Source organism: Argentina silus, assembly GCF_951799395.1.
Source record: "Argentina silus genome assembly, chromosome: 19".
Classification (NCBI taxonomy): Eukaryota; Metazoa; Chordata; class Actinopteri; order Argentiniformes; family Argentinidae; genus Argentina; species Argentina silus.
In genome coordinates this window covers 8842438-8866254 of record NC_139673.1, presented here as the reverse complement: position 1 = coordinate 8866254, position 23817 = coordinate 8842438, and the positions used below count along the sequence as shown (strand labels likewise).

At 52.0% G+C, this 23817-nt stretch overlaps 1 protein-coding gene across 1 annotated transcript in view; it reads left to right on the top strand.

Moving 5' to 3' along the window:
* zfhx3b (zinc finger homeobox 3b) overlaps positions 1-23817 on the top strand; it is a 162316-nt gene that overhangs the window by 46832 nt on the left and 91667 nt on the right. The window contains 3 exon segments of the mRNA XM_083690863.1: positions 8815-11322; positions 11661-12240; positions 16833-17329. Coding sequence (XP_083546989.1) covers positions 8851-11322; positions 11661-12240; positions 16833-17329 — 3549 coding nt within the window. The 5' untranslated portion in view covers positions 8815-8850.

Below are 23817 nucleotides of genomic sequence, written 5' to 3'. Positions count from 1 at the left end.
GTGTGCCACGGCCCGCGCTTCGGTACGAGGCTCGGAAAAAGAGTATGCGAGGGTCAATTCCTTATACTCTCATTCTCCACACATTACATCACATCGCCGTCCCGAGCTCTCGACCCGGACAGCTGTCACCTACTTTACTCAGGTTTCCTGCTCGTTTCGTCTTCACATGCTAAAAGAGGATCTTATCACCCTGCTCGGGTTTAAACGCTTAACAAAACACTGGGCCTAACCCTGTGTCCTCTGTCTGGTGGCACTGCCCCAGCCTTTCAGTGCTAGGCTTGGAAGCCTCTGTCACCCCCCCCACCACCCCCACCTCCCCTCCATTGTTCCTCTCATATCCCCTAATACCCCCCGGGGTGTTTCTGGGCATCCCCTAGTTGCTACCATTGTCACCGCTTAACCACTTACCTTCACCCTACTGTTGCTCTATGGCTGTACACTCTGCCAAACTGTATGGCAGTATGGCCTGACTTTACTGTACACGCTTTCATTTACATTTCAAACAAATCCTCGACTATCCGTGTCTGTGTTTGTACCCGCATTTGTATCTGTAGAGTATGTGTTGAGTGTATGTGTTCTATACCGCCTGAGGGTGTTTCCAAAAAAATAAAAAAGGAGCCTGTCCCTTTAAGAATGCTGTTGGGAGGGTATTTGTCTAATTCCAGGTGCCAGCGAGCCCTCTGTTTTACCAGGTGCAGCACTGGGTCATTACTGAGGTATTTGTTTTCCAGATTACGTGGAAAGGCCCAGGATTAGAGGCGTGTTATCCCCTGTCCCCCTCTGTCTGTCTGTCTGTCAGGGCCTGATCCCTGTGAGAGGCCTTCCTGTGGCCTGCCTGTCCTGCCCCTCTCTACTGTAGGCCTCCATGGCTCCTGTGTCCTGGCGGGAGGCACAGCCCAGAATAACCAGGCTCCCTGCCCCTGTCCCTGAGCCACTGGTGAGGGCAGAGGAGGGTGGAGGGAGGGAGGGAGGGTGGGCTTGAGCCCTGTCTCTGTCAACAGGGCCTGGGTATGCTGGTCACTCTCATCCACCCTTAATGGGAGTAGAAGTAGTGGTAATGACTTTTCCCTGTCCGCCCCCCAATCCCTGGGGTTTAGGATGGGCAGGACAGGGGAGCAGGGAGGGAGGGGGAAGAGGGGGGGGTCAAGTTTGGTCACAGTCCCTAGTAGCTAGACAGCTGAAGTCCTCTCTGAAGCGTTTACATAGAGCCCCGCGATTATGATAATAAACAGTTTTATCATCGGCCTCCCAATCAATAATGCGGCTTCTTAAGGTTTAATATTTCAATGGTATTGATCATCTTAACAACCGTGTTTGCGGTCGGCTTGCCTTAACTGCAGGCCTGGTGGAGGAGAAGTGTGTGTGTGTGTGTGTGTGTGTGTGTGTGTGCAGGGGGGGGGGGGGGGGGGGACAAGAGGACAATGTGATCTAGTCGAGTAGCCATTTTTTTTTTCTTTTTAACGGAGAGCCATTTTTACTGCAGGTTTTCCTATCACCATTTAGCATGTGAAGACACCCTCAGTGATCAGATCCGTCTCCCACCTCACAGAATCAGTATGCGAGGTATTCCTATCTCACATTCCATTCAGGCCTGCCCTCTCAACATGGCCGCCTATCATTTACAAGCAGCTAAGCTGCTCGTAGCACCAAAACAATCCGGCACTTTTTTTTTGCAGTCAGTCCTATTTCCCCCCTTCTTCCCCTCTCATCCTGTTGCTGTGGAGAACATGAAATGGACTCGCTGCAAGAAGAGAAGCTAAAGGCTCAGAAAAGCCCTGTAGTTAGCAGATTTCACTTCCATCCTCTCTGGAGAGCAGGCCTGCTTCCCTCTGATATATAAATAGGGGAGATTTGATAATTAGTCGAAATGAAAGGCCTTGGGCCTGGCGGACTTTTATCGGCGTATCTCGCCACCCCCCCCCCCCCCCACACACACACACATCATCTCTCCCCCCCTCCTCCCCTCCTTCCTCCCCCCTGACCTTTTATTGGAAAGGTGAGTGGTGGGGCTTGGAGGATGGAGTGAGAGTGGAGGAAGCGGGATATGGAGTTAGCTTATCTCTGTCTATTAGGAAATGGATGTCTCTCTCTCTCTCTCTCTCTCTCTCTGGGAGTCTCTTCCAGGCTGATCTTCTCAGGCAGGGCCATGATGATGTCGTCTGATTGATTAGTCCCAGACATAGCGTTTTGCTGGGGTCTGGTCTGCCCTCCCTGTCCCCATGTACATCCCACAGTCTGTTCTGTGGGAGAATGTTCACAGCATGATCAAGGACAGGCGGGCTTTTTATGTAAGGCCGTTACTAATCATCCAACATAGATGAGTGTCTGTCTGAACTGGACGAGGTAAAAGTGTGTCTAACTGATCAGCTAAGCATTTGCAAGCCTCAGCCAGCAGGTAGACAAGGCCTCACACACATCACTGCACACGCACACACACACACACACACACGCACACGCACACGCACACGCACACCGTCTGACAAACTCAGAGGCTCCCTGCTGTGTTCAGGAGCATGCTGTGCGTGCTCTGTGCACCAAGTTGCCTGGGGGCGAACGTAGGTTTGTGCAGTATGAGCACCATCGCCCATCTCTGATTATACATCAATACCTTTATCCCAGGGATAATTTATGCATTTACAGAACACAAGGCTGTATCTAAACGAACCACCGGGGACAGCGCAGGGAAATTATACAGAGCAGCCTTCCAGTATGGTGTGTTAAAAATGAACGATAGCTCGCGGCTGCTGTAACAAGAAGTTATTTTTGTAGTTTATTAAAACAGTGTCTTCTCTGTTTCATTTTTTTTATTTTTTATCCTGACACTCACTGCAGAAAGTCACTTGCATGTTTCCTCAGGAATCCGGAGAGCAAGGTCATAGCGTTTAAAAAGGATGCTTTTTTAATGCGGCACACAGTGTTAAAACACCGAGTGGCTTTTGGGCAAATGAATCGCTTAACAAAAACAACACAGCGAGAAAGCCAATGTCTAACAGTATGCATTTTTAATCTGAATGTATTCAGTCTGCTCTATCGCTCTCTCTCTCTCTCTCTCTCTCTCTCTCTCTCTGTCTCGCTCTGTGGTTTGACTGAGATGATGTGAGAGAGAGACTTCTCTCATTTGTACTCCCAGTCTGCCATGGCAGCCCCCCCATGCTGTCTGCTAATTGGCGGGAGACTGGGAGCTTCCTGCTGTGTGTTCTCTGCTTCCCCTTGCCTTGCCACCCCACCAGCTCTTTCACCAGCTCTCCCCAGAACTGAGTAATTAACCCACAGCTAATTAACTACTTCTAATTACACCACCAACGCTGTTTCTATCGCACCCTCCAAAAGTGAGGAGACACTCTCACAGCCGCGTGTGGATCCCTTCTGAAAAGGCTTTGAACCTTCCTTACCTGCGCCACTGTGGTTCCAAAAATCAGTTCGCTTCTGTTGTGCAACACGGAATGGATTAGCAGAATCTGATGATGTTACCTAAACGTAGAAATCATTTTCAAGGTTCTATTTCAAGTCCGTGAACAAAGGAGGCAATTGATACTACAAAATCAATTTGTTCCTGGTCTCTCTGGCCGAAGGAAATTCAGTGTTGGGGGCTGAATTCTAAAACAGCATCTAGTTAACACCACCATGCCCCCCGGGGTGCTTTATTATGCCTTATATTACGGAAGGATAATATCTTTATCTCATTCCGGATTTGTATGCAGGAAATGCATGGAACAGCAGCGATGAATGCTGGGAGTTGTAGTGCTGTCCACCTCCTCCCCTCTGAGGCCTGGGGCCTTTAGGTGTAATGGTTGTGTGAGGTGACAGTGGCAGCACGCCTCAGATAGCCTTGTGCTATCTCCTCCTTGATGTACTCCCAGCCACGCTACACTGATCCTCTCTCTTCCCCCCCCCCACCCCCCTCCCAATGCTATACCCCCCTCCCCAGCCTCAGCCCTCAGCCTCTGTCTCGACACAGCCACGGCTATTTCTGTTCCACAGACTGATAGCTCCAACTGAAGATCATTGATTTTACGGGAAGCCCTGTTTACTGCCTGAGTGCCATTGACCTGAGGTGACTTTTTACCTCCTGAAGTAGGAGCAGCCAGCGCAGCATCCTTGTGTCTATACACTCAGGACTTAGGGACGAGGGACGGGGGAGAGGGAGAGACGTCTACGCTACGCAGAGCAGAGGAGCGCGCCTAATTTGTCACACTCGTACGCACCGTATTAAGAGTCATAGTTGATTAGCGCCCCCCCGTAACCATTTTTAGATCAGAGTCTTTGCATGACTTAATAACTCATATTCGAAGCATAACCATGAGTCAATAATGACAGAGTTGCCACACAGGAGGTTTGGGTGCATCTTAACTCTTAACAATTGACTGTTCGTGAAGCATCGAGGAAGGTGGTCTAAAAAGGCAGGAGAGGAAGCTTTGATAAGGCCAGGGTAGTCCTAAGCCCCATCTTCTGTTCTCATTACGAAGCCCTTGATATGTAGACCCATGGTGCACCACTGTCTCAGAAGCAGGGATTAGTGGAACACGGGGGAGGGGGCCTAGTTGGGCATTAACATGGACTTACGGTAAAGAGTTAGATGTATGCAAACATGCATTGGTGATTAATTGGGGCAAGCCTGGGAGATGAGCTCTTCCTGGTTGTGCCCGAGGACTACAATGCCCCCCCCCCCCCACCCCCATCAACGAGCACGTCCCCTGTGCAACATCAAAGGCCCTGCCTGCTTTATCAATAAGAACCCCTTCCTTCCCACGTCTTCCTGTAACTTGCTTAGCATTTACGCCATTGATTTTCCAATAAGCGCCCTTACCCTGCGGTGGCTGGCCTGGGCTCTGTGATGGCTCAGACACAGACACAGACAGCCCCTCTGACGGACAATAGGAGGGAGTGGGGGTTGATAGAAGGGGGGGGGGGGGTGTGTGGGGGGCGGGGGGCGGGGGGGTATTTTTTAAAAGGGGTAGCAAGCTAGCGCGGACGAGCGGGGCTTGGGTGGGGGCTCAGGTCCACTGCATGCCCAATGGGGGGGTTCTCAGCTGGGTCTGGGCCAGAGTTAATTCCCCAGGAGACCCTGGAGAGCCATGGACCTCTGGAGGCCAGGCCTCCAGGCAGGTGATTGTGCATGCTTATAATCAGATGGGATCCTTAGCCTTTAATTCCTCCCTCGCTCGCCCGGTAAATCCCACCTAATGAAAGGGCCCATAAATAAAAACTTATCTCATTTTCCATCCTCACCAAATGACAACCAGACCCACTCTCTGACAGGGTTGATTAGGAAACCCTGGGCCTTTTCAGTAGGCTAAACCTTATCTGCTTTGTTGGGGGCGAGTGGGGGGGGGGGGGGTTGGGGGAGGGGGGTGGAAGGGCATTGGGTTGTATTCCTCTAATGTCAAAGGAGAACAGAGACGCTGGCATTTGATGTGCTCTCAGACTGCTGTTAGAAGTGTTAGTTGGAGGACTGGCCTGCTCCCTGGCCAGAGTGCTACCAGTACTGGTGTGTACGGGCATGCTCACTCCCCCGGCCCAGAGCAGCTCAGGAATCCAGCCCTTTTCTTCCCTCTGATTATCTCCTATTGTGAGCGGAGGCTTGTTTTGGCTGCATGCAGCCCTGCTTACTGTTTGTGTCCTGGCCCAGTGGGCCCAGGGTGAGAGAGGTAGAACACAGGACCAGGCAGGGGTGGAAAGGAAAGCGGAGGCCATGGCACCGAGTCGTGTTGTTTTCCTTTGGCAGCATACATGCAAAAAAAGGAAACATCCAATTTGCATGATACAGTACCTATCTTACCTTGAGCGTAAGCACAGCAGCAGTGCTACCTTTTACCGGCATGATTCATTGTTTTGATTTGTGGTTATTAACACAGTCAGCACAGTGTAGACACTGTAGGCTACTCATACTTCCCCCCTTCCCCTTCGACCGCGTCTCCCCGTCTGTCTCCCTCGTTTAGTGCCTTCCGAGAGATTAAAGCTTTCTGCCTTTGCTTTAAACAGGTGTCGCTTAGCGAAGCAGACCTCCTAGAGACAAACGAGCGTTGTATCAGGCCGGCCCATCTGCGACTCCCAGACTCCAGACAATCCCATTGCACATCAGTAACCACAGCAGGTTATTGAATTAGACCATCTTGATTTTAAAGAGCAATCCTGTTTTCTGTAAGCAGCGGGACACGCTGAGCTGGCTCAGGGCACACAGCTCAGGCTCAGCCTCCATCACCGGTCAGGGGTCATCCTCCTCTTCAGCCTCGGCCGCTTAATTGCTTTCGACGGAATACGAAAGCACTGACAGGGACAGATGCAAAGACAAGGAGACACCTATAGGACAGACTACCCATGCAGTGTCAGTGTCACTGGAGAGAGGGACATACTTTAGCTACTTCAGATGCTATAGCCTTCAGATGCTATAGAGAAGAGTGTCTTAGGCTGTTGAATAGAGGAAGAGTATTGTAGTAGTTTGTTGATATTCTCTGCCCCCCCCCCCCTTCTGAGGGCTAGCTAGCCGTGTAGCAGACAGGCAGGCAGCGATGTGGGCACAGTGTTCCCAGGCATGGCCAGGACAGGCAGTGGAATCTGAAGGAGGGGCCGATGGAGCAGATTACAGGAATAGGTGCAAAGGAGCTCCATGTTCAGACAGGAGAGGGGATAGTTTCACCAGAGCTGCCTCTCATTACACGGAATCACCTTTTCAAACTGTTTTGTTTTTTTTGTTTATCCAGGTGTTTAAATAATGCTTTTCTTTGTCTGTTAGACACATGGCATTTTTCCCCTTTCTCAGTCCATTTGCGTGAAATGGCTGTTGAGCTCATAGCATTCTCTTATTAATGGACCAGATAATAAATACAGACCAGCATGGGTAGTATCCCCTCACTCAATATGGCAGCCAGCCCTAAATCACATCTGTCTGTATAAAGTAATCCAGTTAATAAGCCAGCCAGTCTAATATCTCTCATTGTGTATGCAAAGCGACAGAGAGGTCATCAGGGTTTGACTGTGTGGAGTACAAACAATAAAAGCAGGTGGGATGTGCTGCTGCCGCTGACACAAAATGGCTGTCACCTTCACACGTTTTAGTGTAAGATCAGGCAACTGCTTCGCTACCTTTTCCTTTTGCAATCTAACCTAATCGGCTAATATATTTAAACATATAATATGGGGTTTCTTATCAAACCAATTCTGCGCATTAATTATGCCTGATTAGAATTCACTCTTCCAGTCAGGGCAGACAGTCATAATTAGCAAATGCAGTCAAAATGCAAAGGAGCATGCTAAAAGAGTCAGCCCCATTGTTTGACTAGCATAAGTGCATATAGGGTGGAGTGGGGTGGGATGGGGGGGGGGGGTATTTTCAGACATTCATGAAGAGGCAGGCAGACATTATCAATCTCTCCACTGTGGCCCAGCCCTCTCTGGTTAATATGTTAGGGTGGGGGGGGGGGGGGGGGGGGGTGGCGGTGGAGAGAGAGACACCGCGTCTGATCACAGCTGAAATTTGCATCCCTAAGTAAATAAGTAGATAAATCAAGTGCAGACAACGAATGTGCTAATCAGCCGGGACATGGCGGTGAGCGTGGTGCCGGGAAACTTTCCTCATGTAATATTCAGCACTGGAGGGTTAAAGGGCAGGCCAGAGTTATTGGTTTCAGCCCGGTCACCCCCTTTAATCAATGCTGCCTGCATCCCTTTAATAAAATTATTAGCTCAGCAGTATCTCGCGCTATCATTTTATCTCCTCAGTGCTCTAAATTGTGGTCTGTGCCGGGGCCTCTCTGATGCTCGGGGCATGGCCAGCTCCCGAAAGCACAGCTCCCATTTATTATTACAGAGGCGGAGGATGGCTGGAGTGTTTGAAACCAAGCTGACCGTGGAGGTTATTGGATGCCAGATCTAAACACAGCTGCATTTCAGTCCCAACCCAGCTGGTGTATTTTTGGGGCCTGTAGAAAATATTGCCTTTTTTCTCCCTCTCTCTCTCTCTCTCTCTCTCTCCTCTTTCGAGTGTGTGTGTGTACTGTATATGCGAGGCATAGACATAATTACCTGCATCGTGTGCACTCAACAAGAGAGGAGTGGGTGATATGCTTTTGTGTTTCTCTCTGCATGATTTCTGTTATTTTCCATGTTTAAAGGAGAAGGGCTCTGAAATGGCAGTGCAGTTATCAGCAGTACCCTTCACTACTTCTTCTCTTCCCGGTTATGTAAATGTATCATGTGATGATGGGTGGCTTCTCTGTGTCTAATTATCTCACAATGAGTCTATTTTATCCATTAAGTCGGCCTGTTTCTCCCTCTTTCTGACTGGAAGTTCATTAAAAACGGATGTAGGATTTGGAGAATGTAAGATTAGGGGTGTTGTTTGGAAGGTGAAGATAAAAGATGGTGACTTCCTGATATGGCAGGAAGATGAATCATGGATGGCATATTAGTGCTTGTCTCAGGTATTGTGTTTAAGTACCTAATCTAGCATAATGAGCACTCTGTCATTTTCCCAATTAGATCTCACACTTTTGTCTCTCACCCAGTGCACCATACATTAAATGTCTTCCTTCCAGTTCTATACATAGATGTTCTTTTCATGAAAGTGCTTCTAATCACTCGTACACGTGGAGAGCATTAGGCTAGGAGAATGTAGCCACTTAGGAGGGGAACAATGCTATGGAAGACCTCTATGAAAGGAGCCTATGCAAGTGCTACTTTACGTGTGTGTATGTGTGCTCACATTTGTGTGTGTGAAAGTATGTTTGTGTGTCAACATTTTTTTTTCATGTACTGAGTGTGCAGCACCATCAGCTCTCTAACCTCCTGTCTCTCTTTTTCTCTCCCCCTCTGCAGGCCTGGATGCGATGAACGCCTCATGTAGGCATCAGCATGGACAGCTGTGAGTCTCCCGTGGTTTCTGGGACAGACGATGGGCTCGGCTCCTCCACCACCTCCCAGCAACAGCAGCAGCAGCAGCACCCTCCGCAGCCCTGGAACGATCACTCTAACTCACAGGTCCCTCCCAGCAGCCAGACCCCTTCCCTGGAGCCCCTGTCTCTCTCTGCACCCTACCCTCCTCAGCACCAGACCCCCAGCACGCACCGCGACGGTGTGAGAGAGCCACAATCTCAGCAGCAGTCAACCCGGAACCCACCCCTGGCCCACAGCGACAGCTCCGCCACAGGCCAGCTGCACCCCAGAAGAGAGGGGCTCGACGAGGAGGAGGAGGGAGTGAGCTGCGGAGAGGAAGAAGAGGAATTGGAGGACTTGGATGAAATGGAGATCGACAGCTGTTTCCCAAGTCTGCAGCCCTTCCCCGGAGTGCCCATTGCTCCAGGAGGAGGCATGCCCACACTCCTGCGCCAGCAACCCAACCGACGGAGGGGCGTTGCGGAGAGCGGGAGTGAGGAAGGAGAGGAGGAGGAGGAAGAGGAGAGCAGTGATGTGGAGAACCTGGCCGGAGAGCTCGTCTACCAGCCGGACGGCTCTGCCTACATCGTGGAGAGCCTCAGCCAGCTGGTCCAAAGCGGTGGGGGCGCGGCGCCCAGTCTGCTCCCCACAAACTCTCTCCCCAGCGCGGGGAAGCCGGGTGAGCCCGCTGGGACGTCGTCCTCGGTGTACCCTCAGATCATCAACACGTTCCACATAGCCTCGTCGTTCGGGAAGTGGTTCGGCTCCTCAGACCAAGGTTTCCCCAATACCTCAACCCTGGCAGGCCTCAGTCCTGTCCTGCACAGTTTCCGCGTCTTCGATGTGCGGCACAAAAGCAACAAGGATTACCTGAACAGCGACGGGTCTGCCAAGAAGTCCTGCGTATCCAAAGATGTTCCCAACAACGTGGATTTCTCCAAATTCGATGGGCTGGCCCTTTATGGCAAGGGGAAGCCCATCCTCATGTGTTTTCTCTGCAAGCTGTCCTTCGGCTACGCGCGCTCCTTCGCCACTCACGCCGTCCATGACCACCGCATGACCCTGTGTGAGGACGAGCGTCGGCTGCTGGGGGACAACAACGCGTCCGCCATCATCCAGGGCATCGGGAAGGACAAAGAGCCCCTCATCAGCTTCCTGGAACCAAAAAACAAGAGCTCTCCTGCGCCACCCACCCTGGTACCCATGAACTCCGGCCAGAGCTTCTACGGCACGTTCAGCGGGGTCCACCTGGAGGCAGGGAGCAGCAGCGGGGACAGCGAGGCCCTCCTGAACAAAGACTCCGACCTGGGCCTCCAGCCGCAGCAAGCCCCGTTAGGCTCCCTCCTCTCTCTGGGGGGGCTGGGCGGTCCCAAAGCACCCGCTCATACCTCAACCCCAGGCCCTGCCAAAGACTCCAGCACCCTGTCCAAACAGGGAGGGAGAACAGAGGGGCCTGCTGGGAAAGAGGGGACTCGCAGGGGCGAGGAGGGGAACGCCGAGGGGCGAGAAAGCAAGGTACGCCTGCCGAGCCGGGAGCGAGGCTCGGAGGAAGAGGAGGAACTGTTATTAGAGGAGGAAGAGGACGAGGTGGAGGAAGGCACTGCGGTGGCCTGTGGTGGTAATAGTAGCAGCGGCGGTGACGCAGAGGTGGGGGGACCGGCTGTCTCAAACCAAAGCATTTCCAAATCTCCTTTATTAATGCCTAGTAGCGCTCTTCAGCCTTCTGCCTGCGCCCCTGCAGCCAGCCCCCTGCTCAACAGCAAAGCCCCAGCTTCCTCTTCCTCAGTCAGGGAGGAGGGCTCGGCTGCAGACGGTGGGGGGAAGTCCTCAGAGTTCCCTCTGAGCTTTAACTGCCAGGGGCTCACTGTCCCCATGGCGATGGCGGCAGCCGCCGGCAGAGGGAGCGAGGACAACCCCGCGGGCACCTCCTCGCCTCTGGCCTCCAATGCCGCCGCTGACGAAAGTGCCAATCGAGATAGTGCCACAGCTCCAGAACCAAATGAATGCCCGGCAGAGGGGGAGGAGGACAGCGGAGCCCTTCTGCACCATCACCACCATCACCACCACCTCCACCCCTCGCCCCACGGCCTCTCCCTCGCCCACCCAGGGGGGTCCTGCGACATGTCCTTGATGGGGGAGTGCTCTCAGAACCACGGGCCCGGAGGCAGCGGAGGAAGCGGGGTGGAATGCCCCAAATGTGACACCGTCCTGGGCTCCTCGCGTTCCCTGGGCGGACACATGACCATGATGCACTCACGCAACTCGTGCAAGACACTCAAGTGTCCCAAGTGCAACTGGCATTACAAGTACCAGCAGACCCTGGAAGCCCACATGAAGGAGAAGCACCCGGACTCCGGAGGCGCCTGTGCGTACTGCACCAGCGGCCAGAGTCACCCACGCCTGGCCCGTGGAGAGAGCTACACCTGCGGGTACAAGCCCTTCCGTTGCGAGGTCAGTACTTCAGCCAGCAACAATGGCCAGTATTCTTTCAGGTTGTATGGGTTTGAATAGAAATGGAAGTCAACGTTTCCAGAGATTTCCAATAATGGAGAAAAAGCCTTGTTTCACTATTGTTGGTCCATTGTTTACAGTTCTGTTGATGTATCACTCTTTGATGGTTTGCACAAATTACAGTGTGGCGAAATTGTAGAATGTAGCTTTAATATGATGTCATTTTCAGCTCAATGCGACATCTGCCATTGATATTGATTTCATCATGGATATTTTTCCACACTGTACAGAATACTACAAAAAAAATACAAATAAAACTCCTCTCTTTCTCTCCCCAGGTCTGTAACTACTCGACCACCACCAAGGGCAACCTGAGCATCCACATGCAGTCTGACAAGCACCTGAACAACATGCAGACTCTGCAGAACGGAGGGGTCATCTCCTCTGGGGAGCCTGTGTACTGTCAGGCGCCTGGAGGAGTGGTGGCCGTCCCCTCGGTGACCCAGGCCAGCACCCACCACCCGCCGCACCACCACCACCCCACCCAGTCCACGACCCACATGGCGGGGCCCTGCGGCGCCCCCTCGCCCACCAAGCCAAAAAGCAAGCCCACGTGGCGCTGCGAGGTGTGTGACTACGAGACCAACGTGGCGAGGAACCTGCGCATCCACATGACCAGCGAGAAGCACATGCACAACATGATGCTGCTGCAGCAGAACGTGACCCAGATGCAGCACGGCCGGATGGGCCTGGGCGCCATGCCCTCACCCTCCGAGGCCGAGCTCTACCAGTACTACCTGGCCCAGAACATGAGCCTGCCCCCGGGTCTCAAGATGGACCCGGCCGGAGCCGAGGCCCAGTTCCTGCTGGGAGGCTTCCACCTGGACCCCAACATGGCCGCCCTGGCCCCCACACTAGGTGAGATGATCCTGGGTTTCGGTGCTTCTGAGCAGCAGCGGGGGCCATTCTGGCTCCACCGCCCTCAGAACTGCCTCAGGTCACCACAGAACACACAGGCAGCAGTTCAGTGGAAGTTCACAAGGGTGGGATCGCTCTCGCTGCTGCCAGCTGTTTATTTTTAAACATTAAACACACAGTCAGATGTGAGTAAATGGAAGAATCCGCTTTGATGGCTGAGCCATTTAGACATTGGCTCTTTTGTGCATTCATTTGACTGGTTCTATACACCCTGTACAGTAAATGTATGCAAGTATGGTAAGTGCGTGATTGTATCTGCACAGCCAACAAATGTAAGTTTTGACTAGTGAATAGTACCGCACATAAAAATGCCAAGCCTCTCCAGAAACAGCAGGCAGCAGCAACAGCCCTTTCTCTGAAGCAGCGCCACACAAAGGGTTAACAGAACACTTTAGTCTTTACACACACACACACACACACACACTCCTATCTTTCATTTTGGCAGCTCTCTCACTCATTCTCTCTCTGTTGCCCTAAGGTACACCTGGCCTACTGAACTTAACATTGTTCCCCCTTGTTACAAGCAGAGTGCTATTGAGAGATAGAAAGGGAAGGGGGAGGTGAAAGAACGGCAATGTTTAAAAGGAGAGTTTTAGAGGGTGAGCTTAACCCTGCTAGCCTCCTTTTTTTTCCTGACTGAAATAGGCTGTGTGTTGTCCATATGGCAGTCAGTCTGCCTGTGAGGCACCTCTTCCTCTCCCACCACTCTACTAAGGGCCCCTGAGTTTCATACCATCGTGTTTTGTCTGGTTGTAGCTAAATCGATACGCACCCAGTGAAAGAGATAAAGGAAAGCGCTCCAGACTGCGGCCTTCATGTGAGCAGGACTGAAAAGACCGTAGGACCCGTAAGCCCAAGGCTAGGGGAGCCGCCGCTTCATTTAGGAGCGTTTTTGTGTTGATTTGTAGTTAAACTTGACCTCCTGTTACAAGGAGGTCTAAAGCCACCTCGTCTGTTAGAATGTTGAGAGAGTGGAGTTATTTTTCTCTTTTTTTTTCAGAAATAGGAAGGTGTAAGATTGTCTAGCTCACACACATACATATACATACACACACACACACATACACATACGCACGCACACACACACGCACATTTTTCCTAACAAGCCTTAGTTTAGCTTAAATTCCCCTGTCTGTCACTCTATGCGGGTCATTTTGGTTGGGAAATTCCCCTCTGTGATACCTTATTTTCCTGACAAAAGATGGTGTGAGTGAGAGGGCCTGCGCTCTGTGCTCTGTTCCTCCTCTCCTCTCACCCATGTCCTCCAGGCTCCCTCTGAAACATCAGCGTTTTCGTGTCATTACTCCCGAACTGCTGCTCAACTCCGCCACTGGAGTTCTCTCTCTCTCTCTGTTTTTTTTTTCTCCCCAAACTTTGTAATTGCAGTCATAAATTTTATCTTGGTCAAAGAAGGGAGGAGAATGAGAGGCCAGCGTGGGTAATTCAGCAGCATAGCTGAGTGTTTGGCGTGCCAGTTACAACCCCACAGTTTGTACAGACTTGTCTCTAACTGTCGCCAGTTCAAAGACACGAACAAGAATTGATTGCTGTGACTAATTCTTCTTTTTTTATTTTTTCTCTCTCTCTCTTTCTCTCTCTCTCTCTCTCTCTCTCTCTCTCTCTCTCTCTCTCTCTTGCCATCTGGTTCCTGTGAGGGAACGTTTAATAAGCACGTTACAGGGAGGCAATGACGAGGCCCAAAAACTACAGCGGTGTCATCTACAGTCACACACTCCTAGGGCACGCTTTGATAGACTGTAAACACACCCACGCACACACGTGTACACACACACACACACACACACAGTACAGTCACTCTCTGAGGGAGTCTGAACTCTGCTTGTGTGTGCAGCTCAAGGACAGAGAGTAGCTCTTGATGTTTCCATCTGTGACTCCCTCCTCCTTTTCCTCTGTGGATTTCAGACTTTGGAGCACGTTGTCAGACAGAGGGGCAGATGACAAATCCTGACCTCACATGATCTCACCCTCCTGGTAATCTTTATCCCCAGGACTGAGCTGCAGCACTGATAGAGATAGGGTAGAGGGAGAGGGAGGAGGCCCTTTTGGGCCTTGGCTATTGTGTCCCCCCCCACTTTGTTGTCCAATATACTGCCTCAATGCAGCAGCACCCAGGTAAAGCGCTCGAAAAAAATCCCAGCAAAACCGCTAATCTTTCGAAAGTTCCACCAAGCCCCCGGGAGACTCCAGTAACGTCGTTACAGACTTGGACTCGGACTCTTCTTGTTTCAAGGAACTGAGTTTGCAAGAATTCCCAATGATGTGTGTTTATACCCAGCTTTTAATGTTATTTGAAAGTGAAAATATTTCCAAAGCGTCCTCCCCTCCCTTTCCCTAAACAGTGATACGGACTGACAAAAACTCAGTCAAAATATTTTAGGTTATATTTAACAGAGCCCTGCTTCCATCTAAAACACATGTTTAGACCACAGACTGAACGTATTCTCATGCACCCGTGAAGGCATTTAGTGAGGAGAGGTAATCAGGTCTGTGTCGGACCATTGAGCCTACAGAGGGAAAGAGCGTGAGAGAACCACGGAGGAGAGGAGAAACAGAGAGGAGAAAGGAGATGGGAGATAAGTCAGATGTAGGGGACCGGGTGGTGAGAGAGGGATGGAGAGAGAGAGAGGTGGTGGGGGTGTGTGGGGGGTGAGAAGGGGGCTCTGACTGGAGATGTGGGTCTGTGAGTGATTTCATAGGTCTTCACAGAGGTCTCCCTCTCCCGGCTATAAAAAGTCAGGTAATGGAGAAAAGTCTGAGAGCAGGCTGCATACTGCAGCAATAAATAAAAAGGTGGCTGCTGGAATTAATTTAGTGTAAAGCCAGGCGGGGTCAGCCAGCGCGCTCAATCTGGGCAGTGATAGATTAAAGATCAGCGAGCAAAGGCAACAACTCCCTAGCCACTCTTACCTCATGTTTTTTTTTATTTTATTATTATTTTTTTTTTACCTTTTTGTTTTTTCCCCATCCCCTCCTCTCCTCAGACCGTATGTACACAGACCTCGCTGGGTCCCCCCCCCTCTCTCCTCAGATCGTATGTACACAGACCTCGCTGGGTCCCCCCCCCCTCTCCTCAGACTGTATGTACACAGACCTCGCTGGGTCCCCCCCCCCTCTCCTCAGACTGTACGTACACAGACCTCGCTGGGTCCCCCCCCCTCTCCTCAGACTGTACGTACACAGACCTCGCTGGGTCCCCCCCCCCTCCTCAGACCGTATGTACACAGACCTCGCTGGGTCCCCCCCCCCTCCTCAGACCGTACATACACAGACCTCACTGAGTCCCCCCCCCCTCTCCTCAGACTGTACGTACACAGACCTCACTGGGTCCCCCCCCCTCCTCAGACCGTACATACACAGACCTCACTGGGTCCCCCCCCCCTCTCCTCAGACTGTACGTACACAGACCTCACTGGGTCCCCCCCCCTCCTCAGACCGTACATACACAGACCTCACTGGGTCCCCCCCCCCTCTCCTCAGACTGTACGTACACAGACCTCGCTGGGTCCCCCCCCCTCCTCAGACCGTACATACACAGACCTCACTGGGTCCCCCCCCCCCTCTCCTCAGACTGTACGTACACAGACCTCGCCGGGTCGTAGTGTTGCATCTCCGTGAATGTGTTGTTGTTTTTAGTTCTTTTTTTCACCCCCGTCTCTCAGAACCCCGTGCTCCATATCGAGCAGGATTAATCTGCTGGGTGTCTGTATCGATTTAGCCAGCATCTGGAGTGAAAGAGGCAGGAGAATCCAAACAGAGAAGTGGATATTTTTTGTTATTATTATTCCGTGAACAAGGGCGCTGGATTTGATTTACAGTAATGTGTGCTCGGGAACTCTTTAGTTCTCTTGTAATGATAGAATAACTTTCTTTTTCTGCGGGGCTCACGGCCTCTGGAGTTGATTTAGTGCCGGGCCGTGAAAGTGCACCAGTCCAAACAGGACTATGTGTAAATCCATACTCTGGCTGTGCGAGTTTCTGCTCCCTGCGAGAAAGTCCAGGCTTTTTTTTTTTTTCTTCTCCCAGCTCAAAGGAAGGATAATCTTGATTTAATAAAATTAGGTACATAAATACACACATGCACATTATCCTCCGACGGGTATTGGAACTGGAGAGCAAATCCACTCTGACTGCAGAGGCAAACATGGCTCTTTGTTGAAAGTTGAACCGTACACCTTTCCACTTTTTCCCAGGACGCTTTCCATGCTGAGAAGCTCAAACTAAGAGCCCCTTTGGAAAACCCCATGCCTCCTCCACCCACCCCCCCATGCCTCCACCACCCCCTCGAAGAAACGACTAAATAACTCCTTATGTCCAGAAAAGAACATGTAATTCAAAGTGAAATAGATTGATGGCGAGATAGGACTAATCCCTGAAAGCTGTGCTTAGAGTTCAGAGCTTGTGAAATTTGAAAATAACCAACTATGCTGTACATGCGTGTGTAACCAACTAAGTACTGTCATCCTCTTTATCCTTCTCTCTCTCTCTGCGTGTGTGTGTGTGCGCGTGCTCAGTAGGTGGGGAGATCCCCATGGACGTGCGGCTGGGCGGGGGTCAGCTGGTGTCGGAGGAGCTGATGACCCTGGGGGAGAGCCTGTCCCAGACCAGCGACCCGTCCCTCAAGCTGTTCCAGTGCGCCGTGTGCAACCGCTTCACCACCGACAACCTGGACGTGCTGGGCATGCACATGGGGGCCGAGCGCAGCCTGCCCGAGGAGGAGTGGCGGGCCGTGGTCGGAGACTCCCACCAGTGCAAGCTGTGCCGCTACACCACCCAGCTCAAGGCCAACTTCCAGCTGCACTGCAAGACGGACAAGCACGTGCAGAAGTACCAGCTGGTGGCCCACATCAAGGAGGGCGGCAAGAGCAACGAGTGGCGTTTGAAGTGCGTGGCCATCGGCAACCCGGTGCACCTGAAGTGCAACGCCTGCGACTACTACACCAACAGCCTGGAGAAGCTGAGGATGCACACCGTCAACTCCCGCCACGAGGCCAGCCTCAAGCTGTACAAGGTGAGTGGGCCGCTCTCGGACCCCCCTCCCCCCTCCCGTCCGCCTCTCACCCCGCTGCGCTGTATTTCACACTATCTGTCACCCCTTTCTGCTTTCCCTTTCTCTCTTTCCTCTCTCTCTTCTCCTCCCTTCCTTCCTCCTCTAGCCCCCCCCCCTTTCTCTCTCTCTCTCTCTCTGCTTCTCTCTTCTATCCTCCTCTAGCCCCTCTCTCTCTTCCCCAAGTCATGAATGATGGCCTTGTTGTGGGGGGGGGGGGGGGAGGCTGCTAGGCAGGTGGGGCCGGGTTAGGAGGGTACGGGGTGAAATCACTAGTCGAGGGGGATGAAGGAGCGTGAGGAGACAGAGGTTTGGTGCTAATACTCCTCGGAGCGGGAAAGGCAGAATCGTTCTCGACAGCCGTATTGATTTTCGCTGGACTTGGAGCTTCACCTTCTCCTCTAATCATTCCATAATAGCCAATGGATGAACACTCTCCCAACAAATGGCCATAAATCTAACAGGCCTGATTCCACTTAGGCACCTATCCTCTGTGTGTCTGCGGCTGTGGCCACTCTGTGTTTAACCCAAATTGGCATAGCTACACAGAGGCTACACATGGCTATGATACGCGCACACACACACACACACACACACACACACACACACACACATGGCAGCACTTTACATTAAGGTTGCCTTTATAAAGGGTTTAAAAGTTTATGCACCGCATTATAAGCTCTGAGTGTTGCATTAATAAAGCGTTGATAACAGCGCAGCCCTGTATGACCAATGACTCATAACTGTTTATTATTCTTATCAAGCCATTTATTAGCACAACCTCAATGTAAAGTCTTACTCAAACACGTACTATAGTAAACGTACACATGTGCACACACACCCTCCGATACAGACACTCTGTGTCTCTCAGCAGTGTGCTCTCTGCTCTGTCTCCATACCGACGCTGCCTGTTATTTACACAAAGACTCCACTCCATTCTCAAGTGTTAGGCTCTTGGAAAGCAAATGGGCAAAAACAAACAATATATTCTACCGCTTTTATAAGAGTTATAACTCTCGTTTTGGCACTTTTTTTTTTTTTTGCAGTATAGCCGCTCTTTGCGAATGGTATACTGAAGGTCAGAGTGAAAAATGAGCAGGCGTGATTGTGTTTTTTAATCACATTAAAAAAGACGAGGCTAGAATGGACTCGCATTAAAAGGAGAAACCTCCAGAAAGCCTTGTCTTCTTGACTGTATTGAAAGCCCCCTAGCTTTATGCATAGTCCCTGCAACCCGCTGATGTTTTTATTACTGCTTTCCTGTCTGGGAGGCCTTTGTACTGAGAGAACATGTAGCGACTGAAAGAAATGGTTTCTCAACACTCCATTAAGAGGGAAAGGTGTGAGACTCTGGTCCCGGGTCGCCCGTTTAGCGGGGCCGCGGGGAGCGGCCGGTGTTGACGGTCAGGGGGGCGGCCTCGACCCGCCGTCCTCCCCAGCAGCCTCTGGGCCCGGAGGGGAGAGCAGGAGAGGGGGAGCAGGCCTCGCAGTGTCTCCACCCCACATGCCCAGACGCGTAGCCAGGATATTTACAAATACCATACTGATTAAAATATGTAACACAATCTGTGGGACATGTAGGGCCCCGGCCCAGCCTGTGAAGGCAGAGGGAGGCTGAGAAGAGGCTGACATTGCCCCCCGAGGCTAGGATTCTTCTCTGTGTCTTCTCTGGGCAAGGCTGGGGTTACCCCTGGCCTGGGAGCCAGGGCACCATGCCCACATGCCAATGGCGCTGTCTCACACTTGACCGAAATAGACAGGGCCCTGCGTATCCTCCTCACACCTACAGGAGGGCGGAAAAGACTGTTTTGTCTGAAAGGAGAGTGAACAGTTTATATTACATTGTCTGTCTCCCTTCCACTCCGTCTTGTGCCAAAAAAAAAAAAAAAAAAAGTAGAGGAACAGACAGATGGGTTTTTTTCCCTCCTCTTCTTCTCCTTCTGCTTTACAGGAGAGAGTTGGCATATGTGGTAATGCGACTCAGTCTGCGGAGGATTAGATATGTACAACACATCCTAGCATGATCATTCTTCATGACTTAAGCTCCTTAAGATGGCTCCATATTTCTTAAACCCCATTGATGTGGAGAGAAAAAAGGGGGAAGCATCCGTCCAGGAGAGACCTGTGCTGCCATCACCTCCCCGGAGGCCCCGCCGCCCTCGGAAGCAGTCAGCTCCCGTCATTCCAGACCCGCGTGCTGAGGGAAAAAAAAAACCCTAAAACAAAGATGTTCACAAACTTGACAAGAATTACGACTGCGTTTCATGACCCACAAATGTGATTAGTGGATGATAAGTACATGGTTCTGGAGCGTCGGGCTCCCCGCTTGACAATGTCACAGTCTTGGTGTCGCATTGGATTTACAGTTCTGGTAGACCCACTGTGACAGGCTCAAGCCCACTCAGGCCTTACCAGCCCGGCCCAGCCAGGCAGATTATGCAAGGAGAAGAAACAAGGAAAATCACATGCATTTATTCCTTCCCAGAAGAAATCTGATGCGAAAAAACAGCATTTTTTAACCTTTTTGGGGAGAAAATAAATCATCAAGTCAGCATAAACAGGCTGTAAGATGTGGGAGATCCTTGGGACACTTCACCCAAATCAAACTGGTTTGCATTAAACAGGCCCTTTGTGTGCATGGCTCCGTATAAATTGGAGCCTGTAATTACTGGAATTAAAAAGGAAGGTTTAAACTGAGGGCTAAGCTGGATGGGATAATTTGAGAGTCTGTGGTATGCGGCCCATATTAGGGCTTTCTAAAAATATCCCCCCCCCCCACCACCACCACCACCACCCCACATATCGGAATGTTCCGAAAGCCCACGGAAAGCTCGAACGAGTCGTCCCGACCGCACAGACCACCGCGCAGTGGGGATGATGCAGCCTCTTCCTGACTCCCCGATGCCGGGTTTGGGTTGAGGAGACACCCACTCCGTCGGAGAGAGCCCCGCTCTGGATGCCGACACGCCCCGCTGCTCTTTCCGGTGAACTTTGACCTCCCCCTTCCCTCACTCACTGCGGGCCTTTGTAGTGGCGGCCATGATGTCATGACGGTTGCCCCGTAAGCACAAGCAGATGGGCCACACTACAATATACAGGTCACCCTGAAGTTAAAGCCTTGTGTGTTGTTGAACTTCAGCTCCACCGCTTTCCCCAAAGACACTGGGGCCTGCAGAAAGCCAAAACGACCACGCTCACATGACTGCTACTCTCCTTCACCTCCCTGACTCAGCGGTGGTGACGGGAGGATGGCTCTCCCAACATCTCTGCTTGTTGATCCTCACCCGGGTCCTTCAGAGCGCGGCGTCAGCAGCAGCAGGCCTCAGGTGCTTGGCTGTAGAGGACGTGAGAGTGGAGGTGAGAGAAGGCTGGTCGGCGGCCAAGCTCCCAGGCCTCTGAGCTCGTTCTTCCCAGACAGACAGGATGGGTGGAGTCTCGGGCCCAGGCCTCTGCTTCCAGGCAGGAGAGTTTGGGGAAAGGGGAGGAGCCATGGGGGGGCTAGCTGGCTACCTTCCTTGTCTCGGGGGCCGGTGCGATCTGCGGTAATTGAGATTGATTGGATGTTATTTTTCCTCTTGCAAATGTAGTCCATTAGCTTGGCACATGCATAATCAGTTTAGAGCGCAGTTAGCTGAATGTAATCATGTTCCTCGGTGTCTGCTCGCACAAAATCCACTCCAGATGCCGCTTGGCCGCGGAAAGAGGGGAAGAAAGTGCCGTCACTATCACATGGGGAATCTTTACCCAAGAAAGCCCCGACACCCCTCCCTCCGTCCTGGTCCCGGTCTATTAAACACACACAACTGTACAAACTCTCCTATACACACACACACACACACACACACACACACACACACACACACTACTGGAAGGCCACTGCCTCCCCCCTTACCCCCCTGAGAAACAGGCCTCCAGATCACATGTTCTCCAGCAGCACTAACACACTGTGCTGAGCGGAGCCCAAGCCCGGCCCACTAAACGCTGCACAAAGCATCTGTATCTTGGCCCCCGCTCTCCTCTCCTCATTTTCCCCTCCAGTGCGATCCAACTGGATCACGGAGCGGTGAGGAAAGAAAACGTCCACGCTCCGCAGAGAGCGAATAATCGAAAAAACACAACCGAACCGAGAAAAACCGGCTGCAAATGCGGCTGTAAACGAAGGGATTAGCTGTAACATGGAGATGCATTAAGGTGTTTCAGGAAGTAGTCTGCACTCAGACTCGCTAATGATGTCAGCGGTGACCTCTCTCCCATTAATGATCATAATTATCGGGATTGATTCCAAATCCTCCTGACCGTCAGAGTTGAGGGGGAAACCATGATCGTCATAACAAATAAGTAATGGCTGCGCCGGCTCCACAAAGATTTGTTTTTTTATTATCAAATAAAAACGAGGAGAGTAATTCAGAGTTAAAGTCACGGGGGAGCGTTTAATCGCTGTTGGGATCAGTCTTGGCCTTTCATCTAGCCACCAATCTGCCCCAACCTCAGCCCCATCAACAGAGAGAGAGAGAGAGAAGGAGAGAGAGAGAGAGAGAGAGAGAAGGAGAGAGAGAGAGAGAGAGAAAGAGAGAGAGTGCCACACCCGGACTCACAGACTCACCCACCAGACAGCAGTTAGAGGAGAGAGAGAGAGAAGGGTGGAGGGGGGGGGGGGGGGGGGAGAGAGACGCTCGTTTAGACAGAGATACTCTGCTAATTATCATGGCTGGCCTGTGATTGTTCAGTAATAGTGCTCAGTGGGAAAGGTTGCTGCAGTTCCAGGAAGAGCTGAGCTCTGATTTACTGGTACTACCGCTCTAATAAAGCGCTCGCTGCACATCCTGGGAGACAGCCCATTCCCCCCCCCCCCACCCCCCCCCCCCCCCCCCCCCCCACACACACACACACACACACACACACCCTTTACAGCAATTACCTTTACAGAGGTGAGGTTGAACGGCCACACATGGTTCAGTGCAAAGTACAGTATCACATTCATGGTACATAGTGCAGTTCATATGATATTGTACGAGTAGAGCTCTTTACAAGTGGGTGCTAGCCAGGTTAGCTTACCCTCCGCTAAGGAAGTGTTTCAGTTGTGTGTGCAGCGTGCTAACACTCCCTCAGTCAACACAGCCATGATCCAGAACCCCCCCCTCCCCTCCCCTCTCACCCCCCCTCTCCACTCTCAGAGTGTCTGTAGCCAGCCTGCAGGGTGGTGAGCTCTGACAACAGGGCCACAGCAGACCCCAAACACTCCAGAGGGAGGGGGGAGACAGCTCAGGGGATCTGTCTGGATTGGACAGAGGGGCGGTCACTCAGCCAGGGAAGAGGGGTGTGTACGGTGCTGAGAGAGAGAGGGGGGGCGGGCGGGGGGGGGGGGGGGCCTCAGTGTTTGGCAGTGTGCTGGAATTTCACAACTCCTCCAGCTCCCACCTCGCTGAGGAAGACAGAGAGAGGGAGAGGGAGAGAGAGGGAGAGAGAGAGAGAGAGAGAGAGAGAGAGAGAGGTCCAGGGCTAGGCGATGACCCGTGGCCCAGCTGCTCCACTGCTGCTGTTGCTGCTGCTGCTGACTGGGAGAGGATCTGCCCCTCCGTGGGTGTTTCAGGGGCCGAGAGGGTGAGAAAGAGAGGGAGAGGGAGAAACCGGCCAGCTCGGTCAAGTATTTTTCACCAGCCGTTTACCCAGTTGGCCATAGTTCCACTGACCGTATGTGAGACAGAGACACGTGGCCCACTACCACGTCATATCTTACCGACCACAGCTAGAGGGGCAAGAGGAGGGGGGTGAGTGGGTGGGTGGGGGGGGGGCGTAGGATGTGTGCGGGGAGGGGGATGTTATGTTTCTGGGTCAGCCGGGAGTCGGTTATTGTGTTAATGGTTGTTTGTTTTGACGTTAAGTTTTTCTATTCGGGCAGCCGGACAAGAGCAACTGAGCACGCTCCCGCCGGTGTGCAAGGAAGCCGTTGATCCTATTATCTGTTGCCTGATCAGCAGAAAGGGCGGATCGGCGGCTGGAGGGGAGGGAGGGAGGGGAGGAGGGGGAGGAGGAGGAGGAAGAGAGGAGGGCTCACAGGGAGAGGACGACAGAGAAGCTCAGTACAGGGAAGGATTGAAGCTCTGGTTCAGTTTGTTGCTGCTGTCACTGCATGTTGAGATGAACTGGTCTATATATACATGTCAAAGGTACACACACACACACACACACACACACACACCCCTCTCTCTCCCCCACCCACCTACAGGCAGGCTGTAGTTACCTAGACACCCCTATCACACAGCCTAGACGCCGCATCTATCCATCCATCCCTCCCTCCCTCTCTTTCACTCTCCCTCTGTTCCCGTCTCATTCCTTTTCTCTCCCTTTCCCAGTGCTTTCCACTCCCTTCTCCCTTCCATTCCTCCCTATTCTTTGTCTCCTCAAAATTAATAAACAAGGCAAATACCCGTCACCCACAAAACAAACCATCA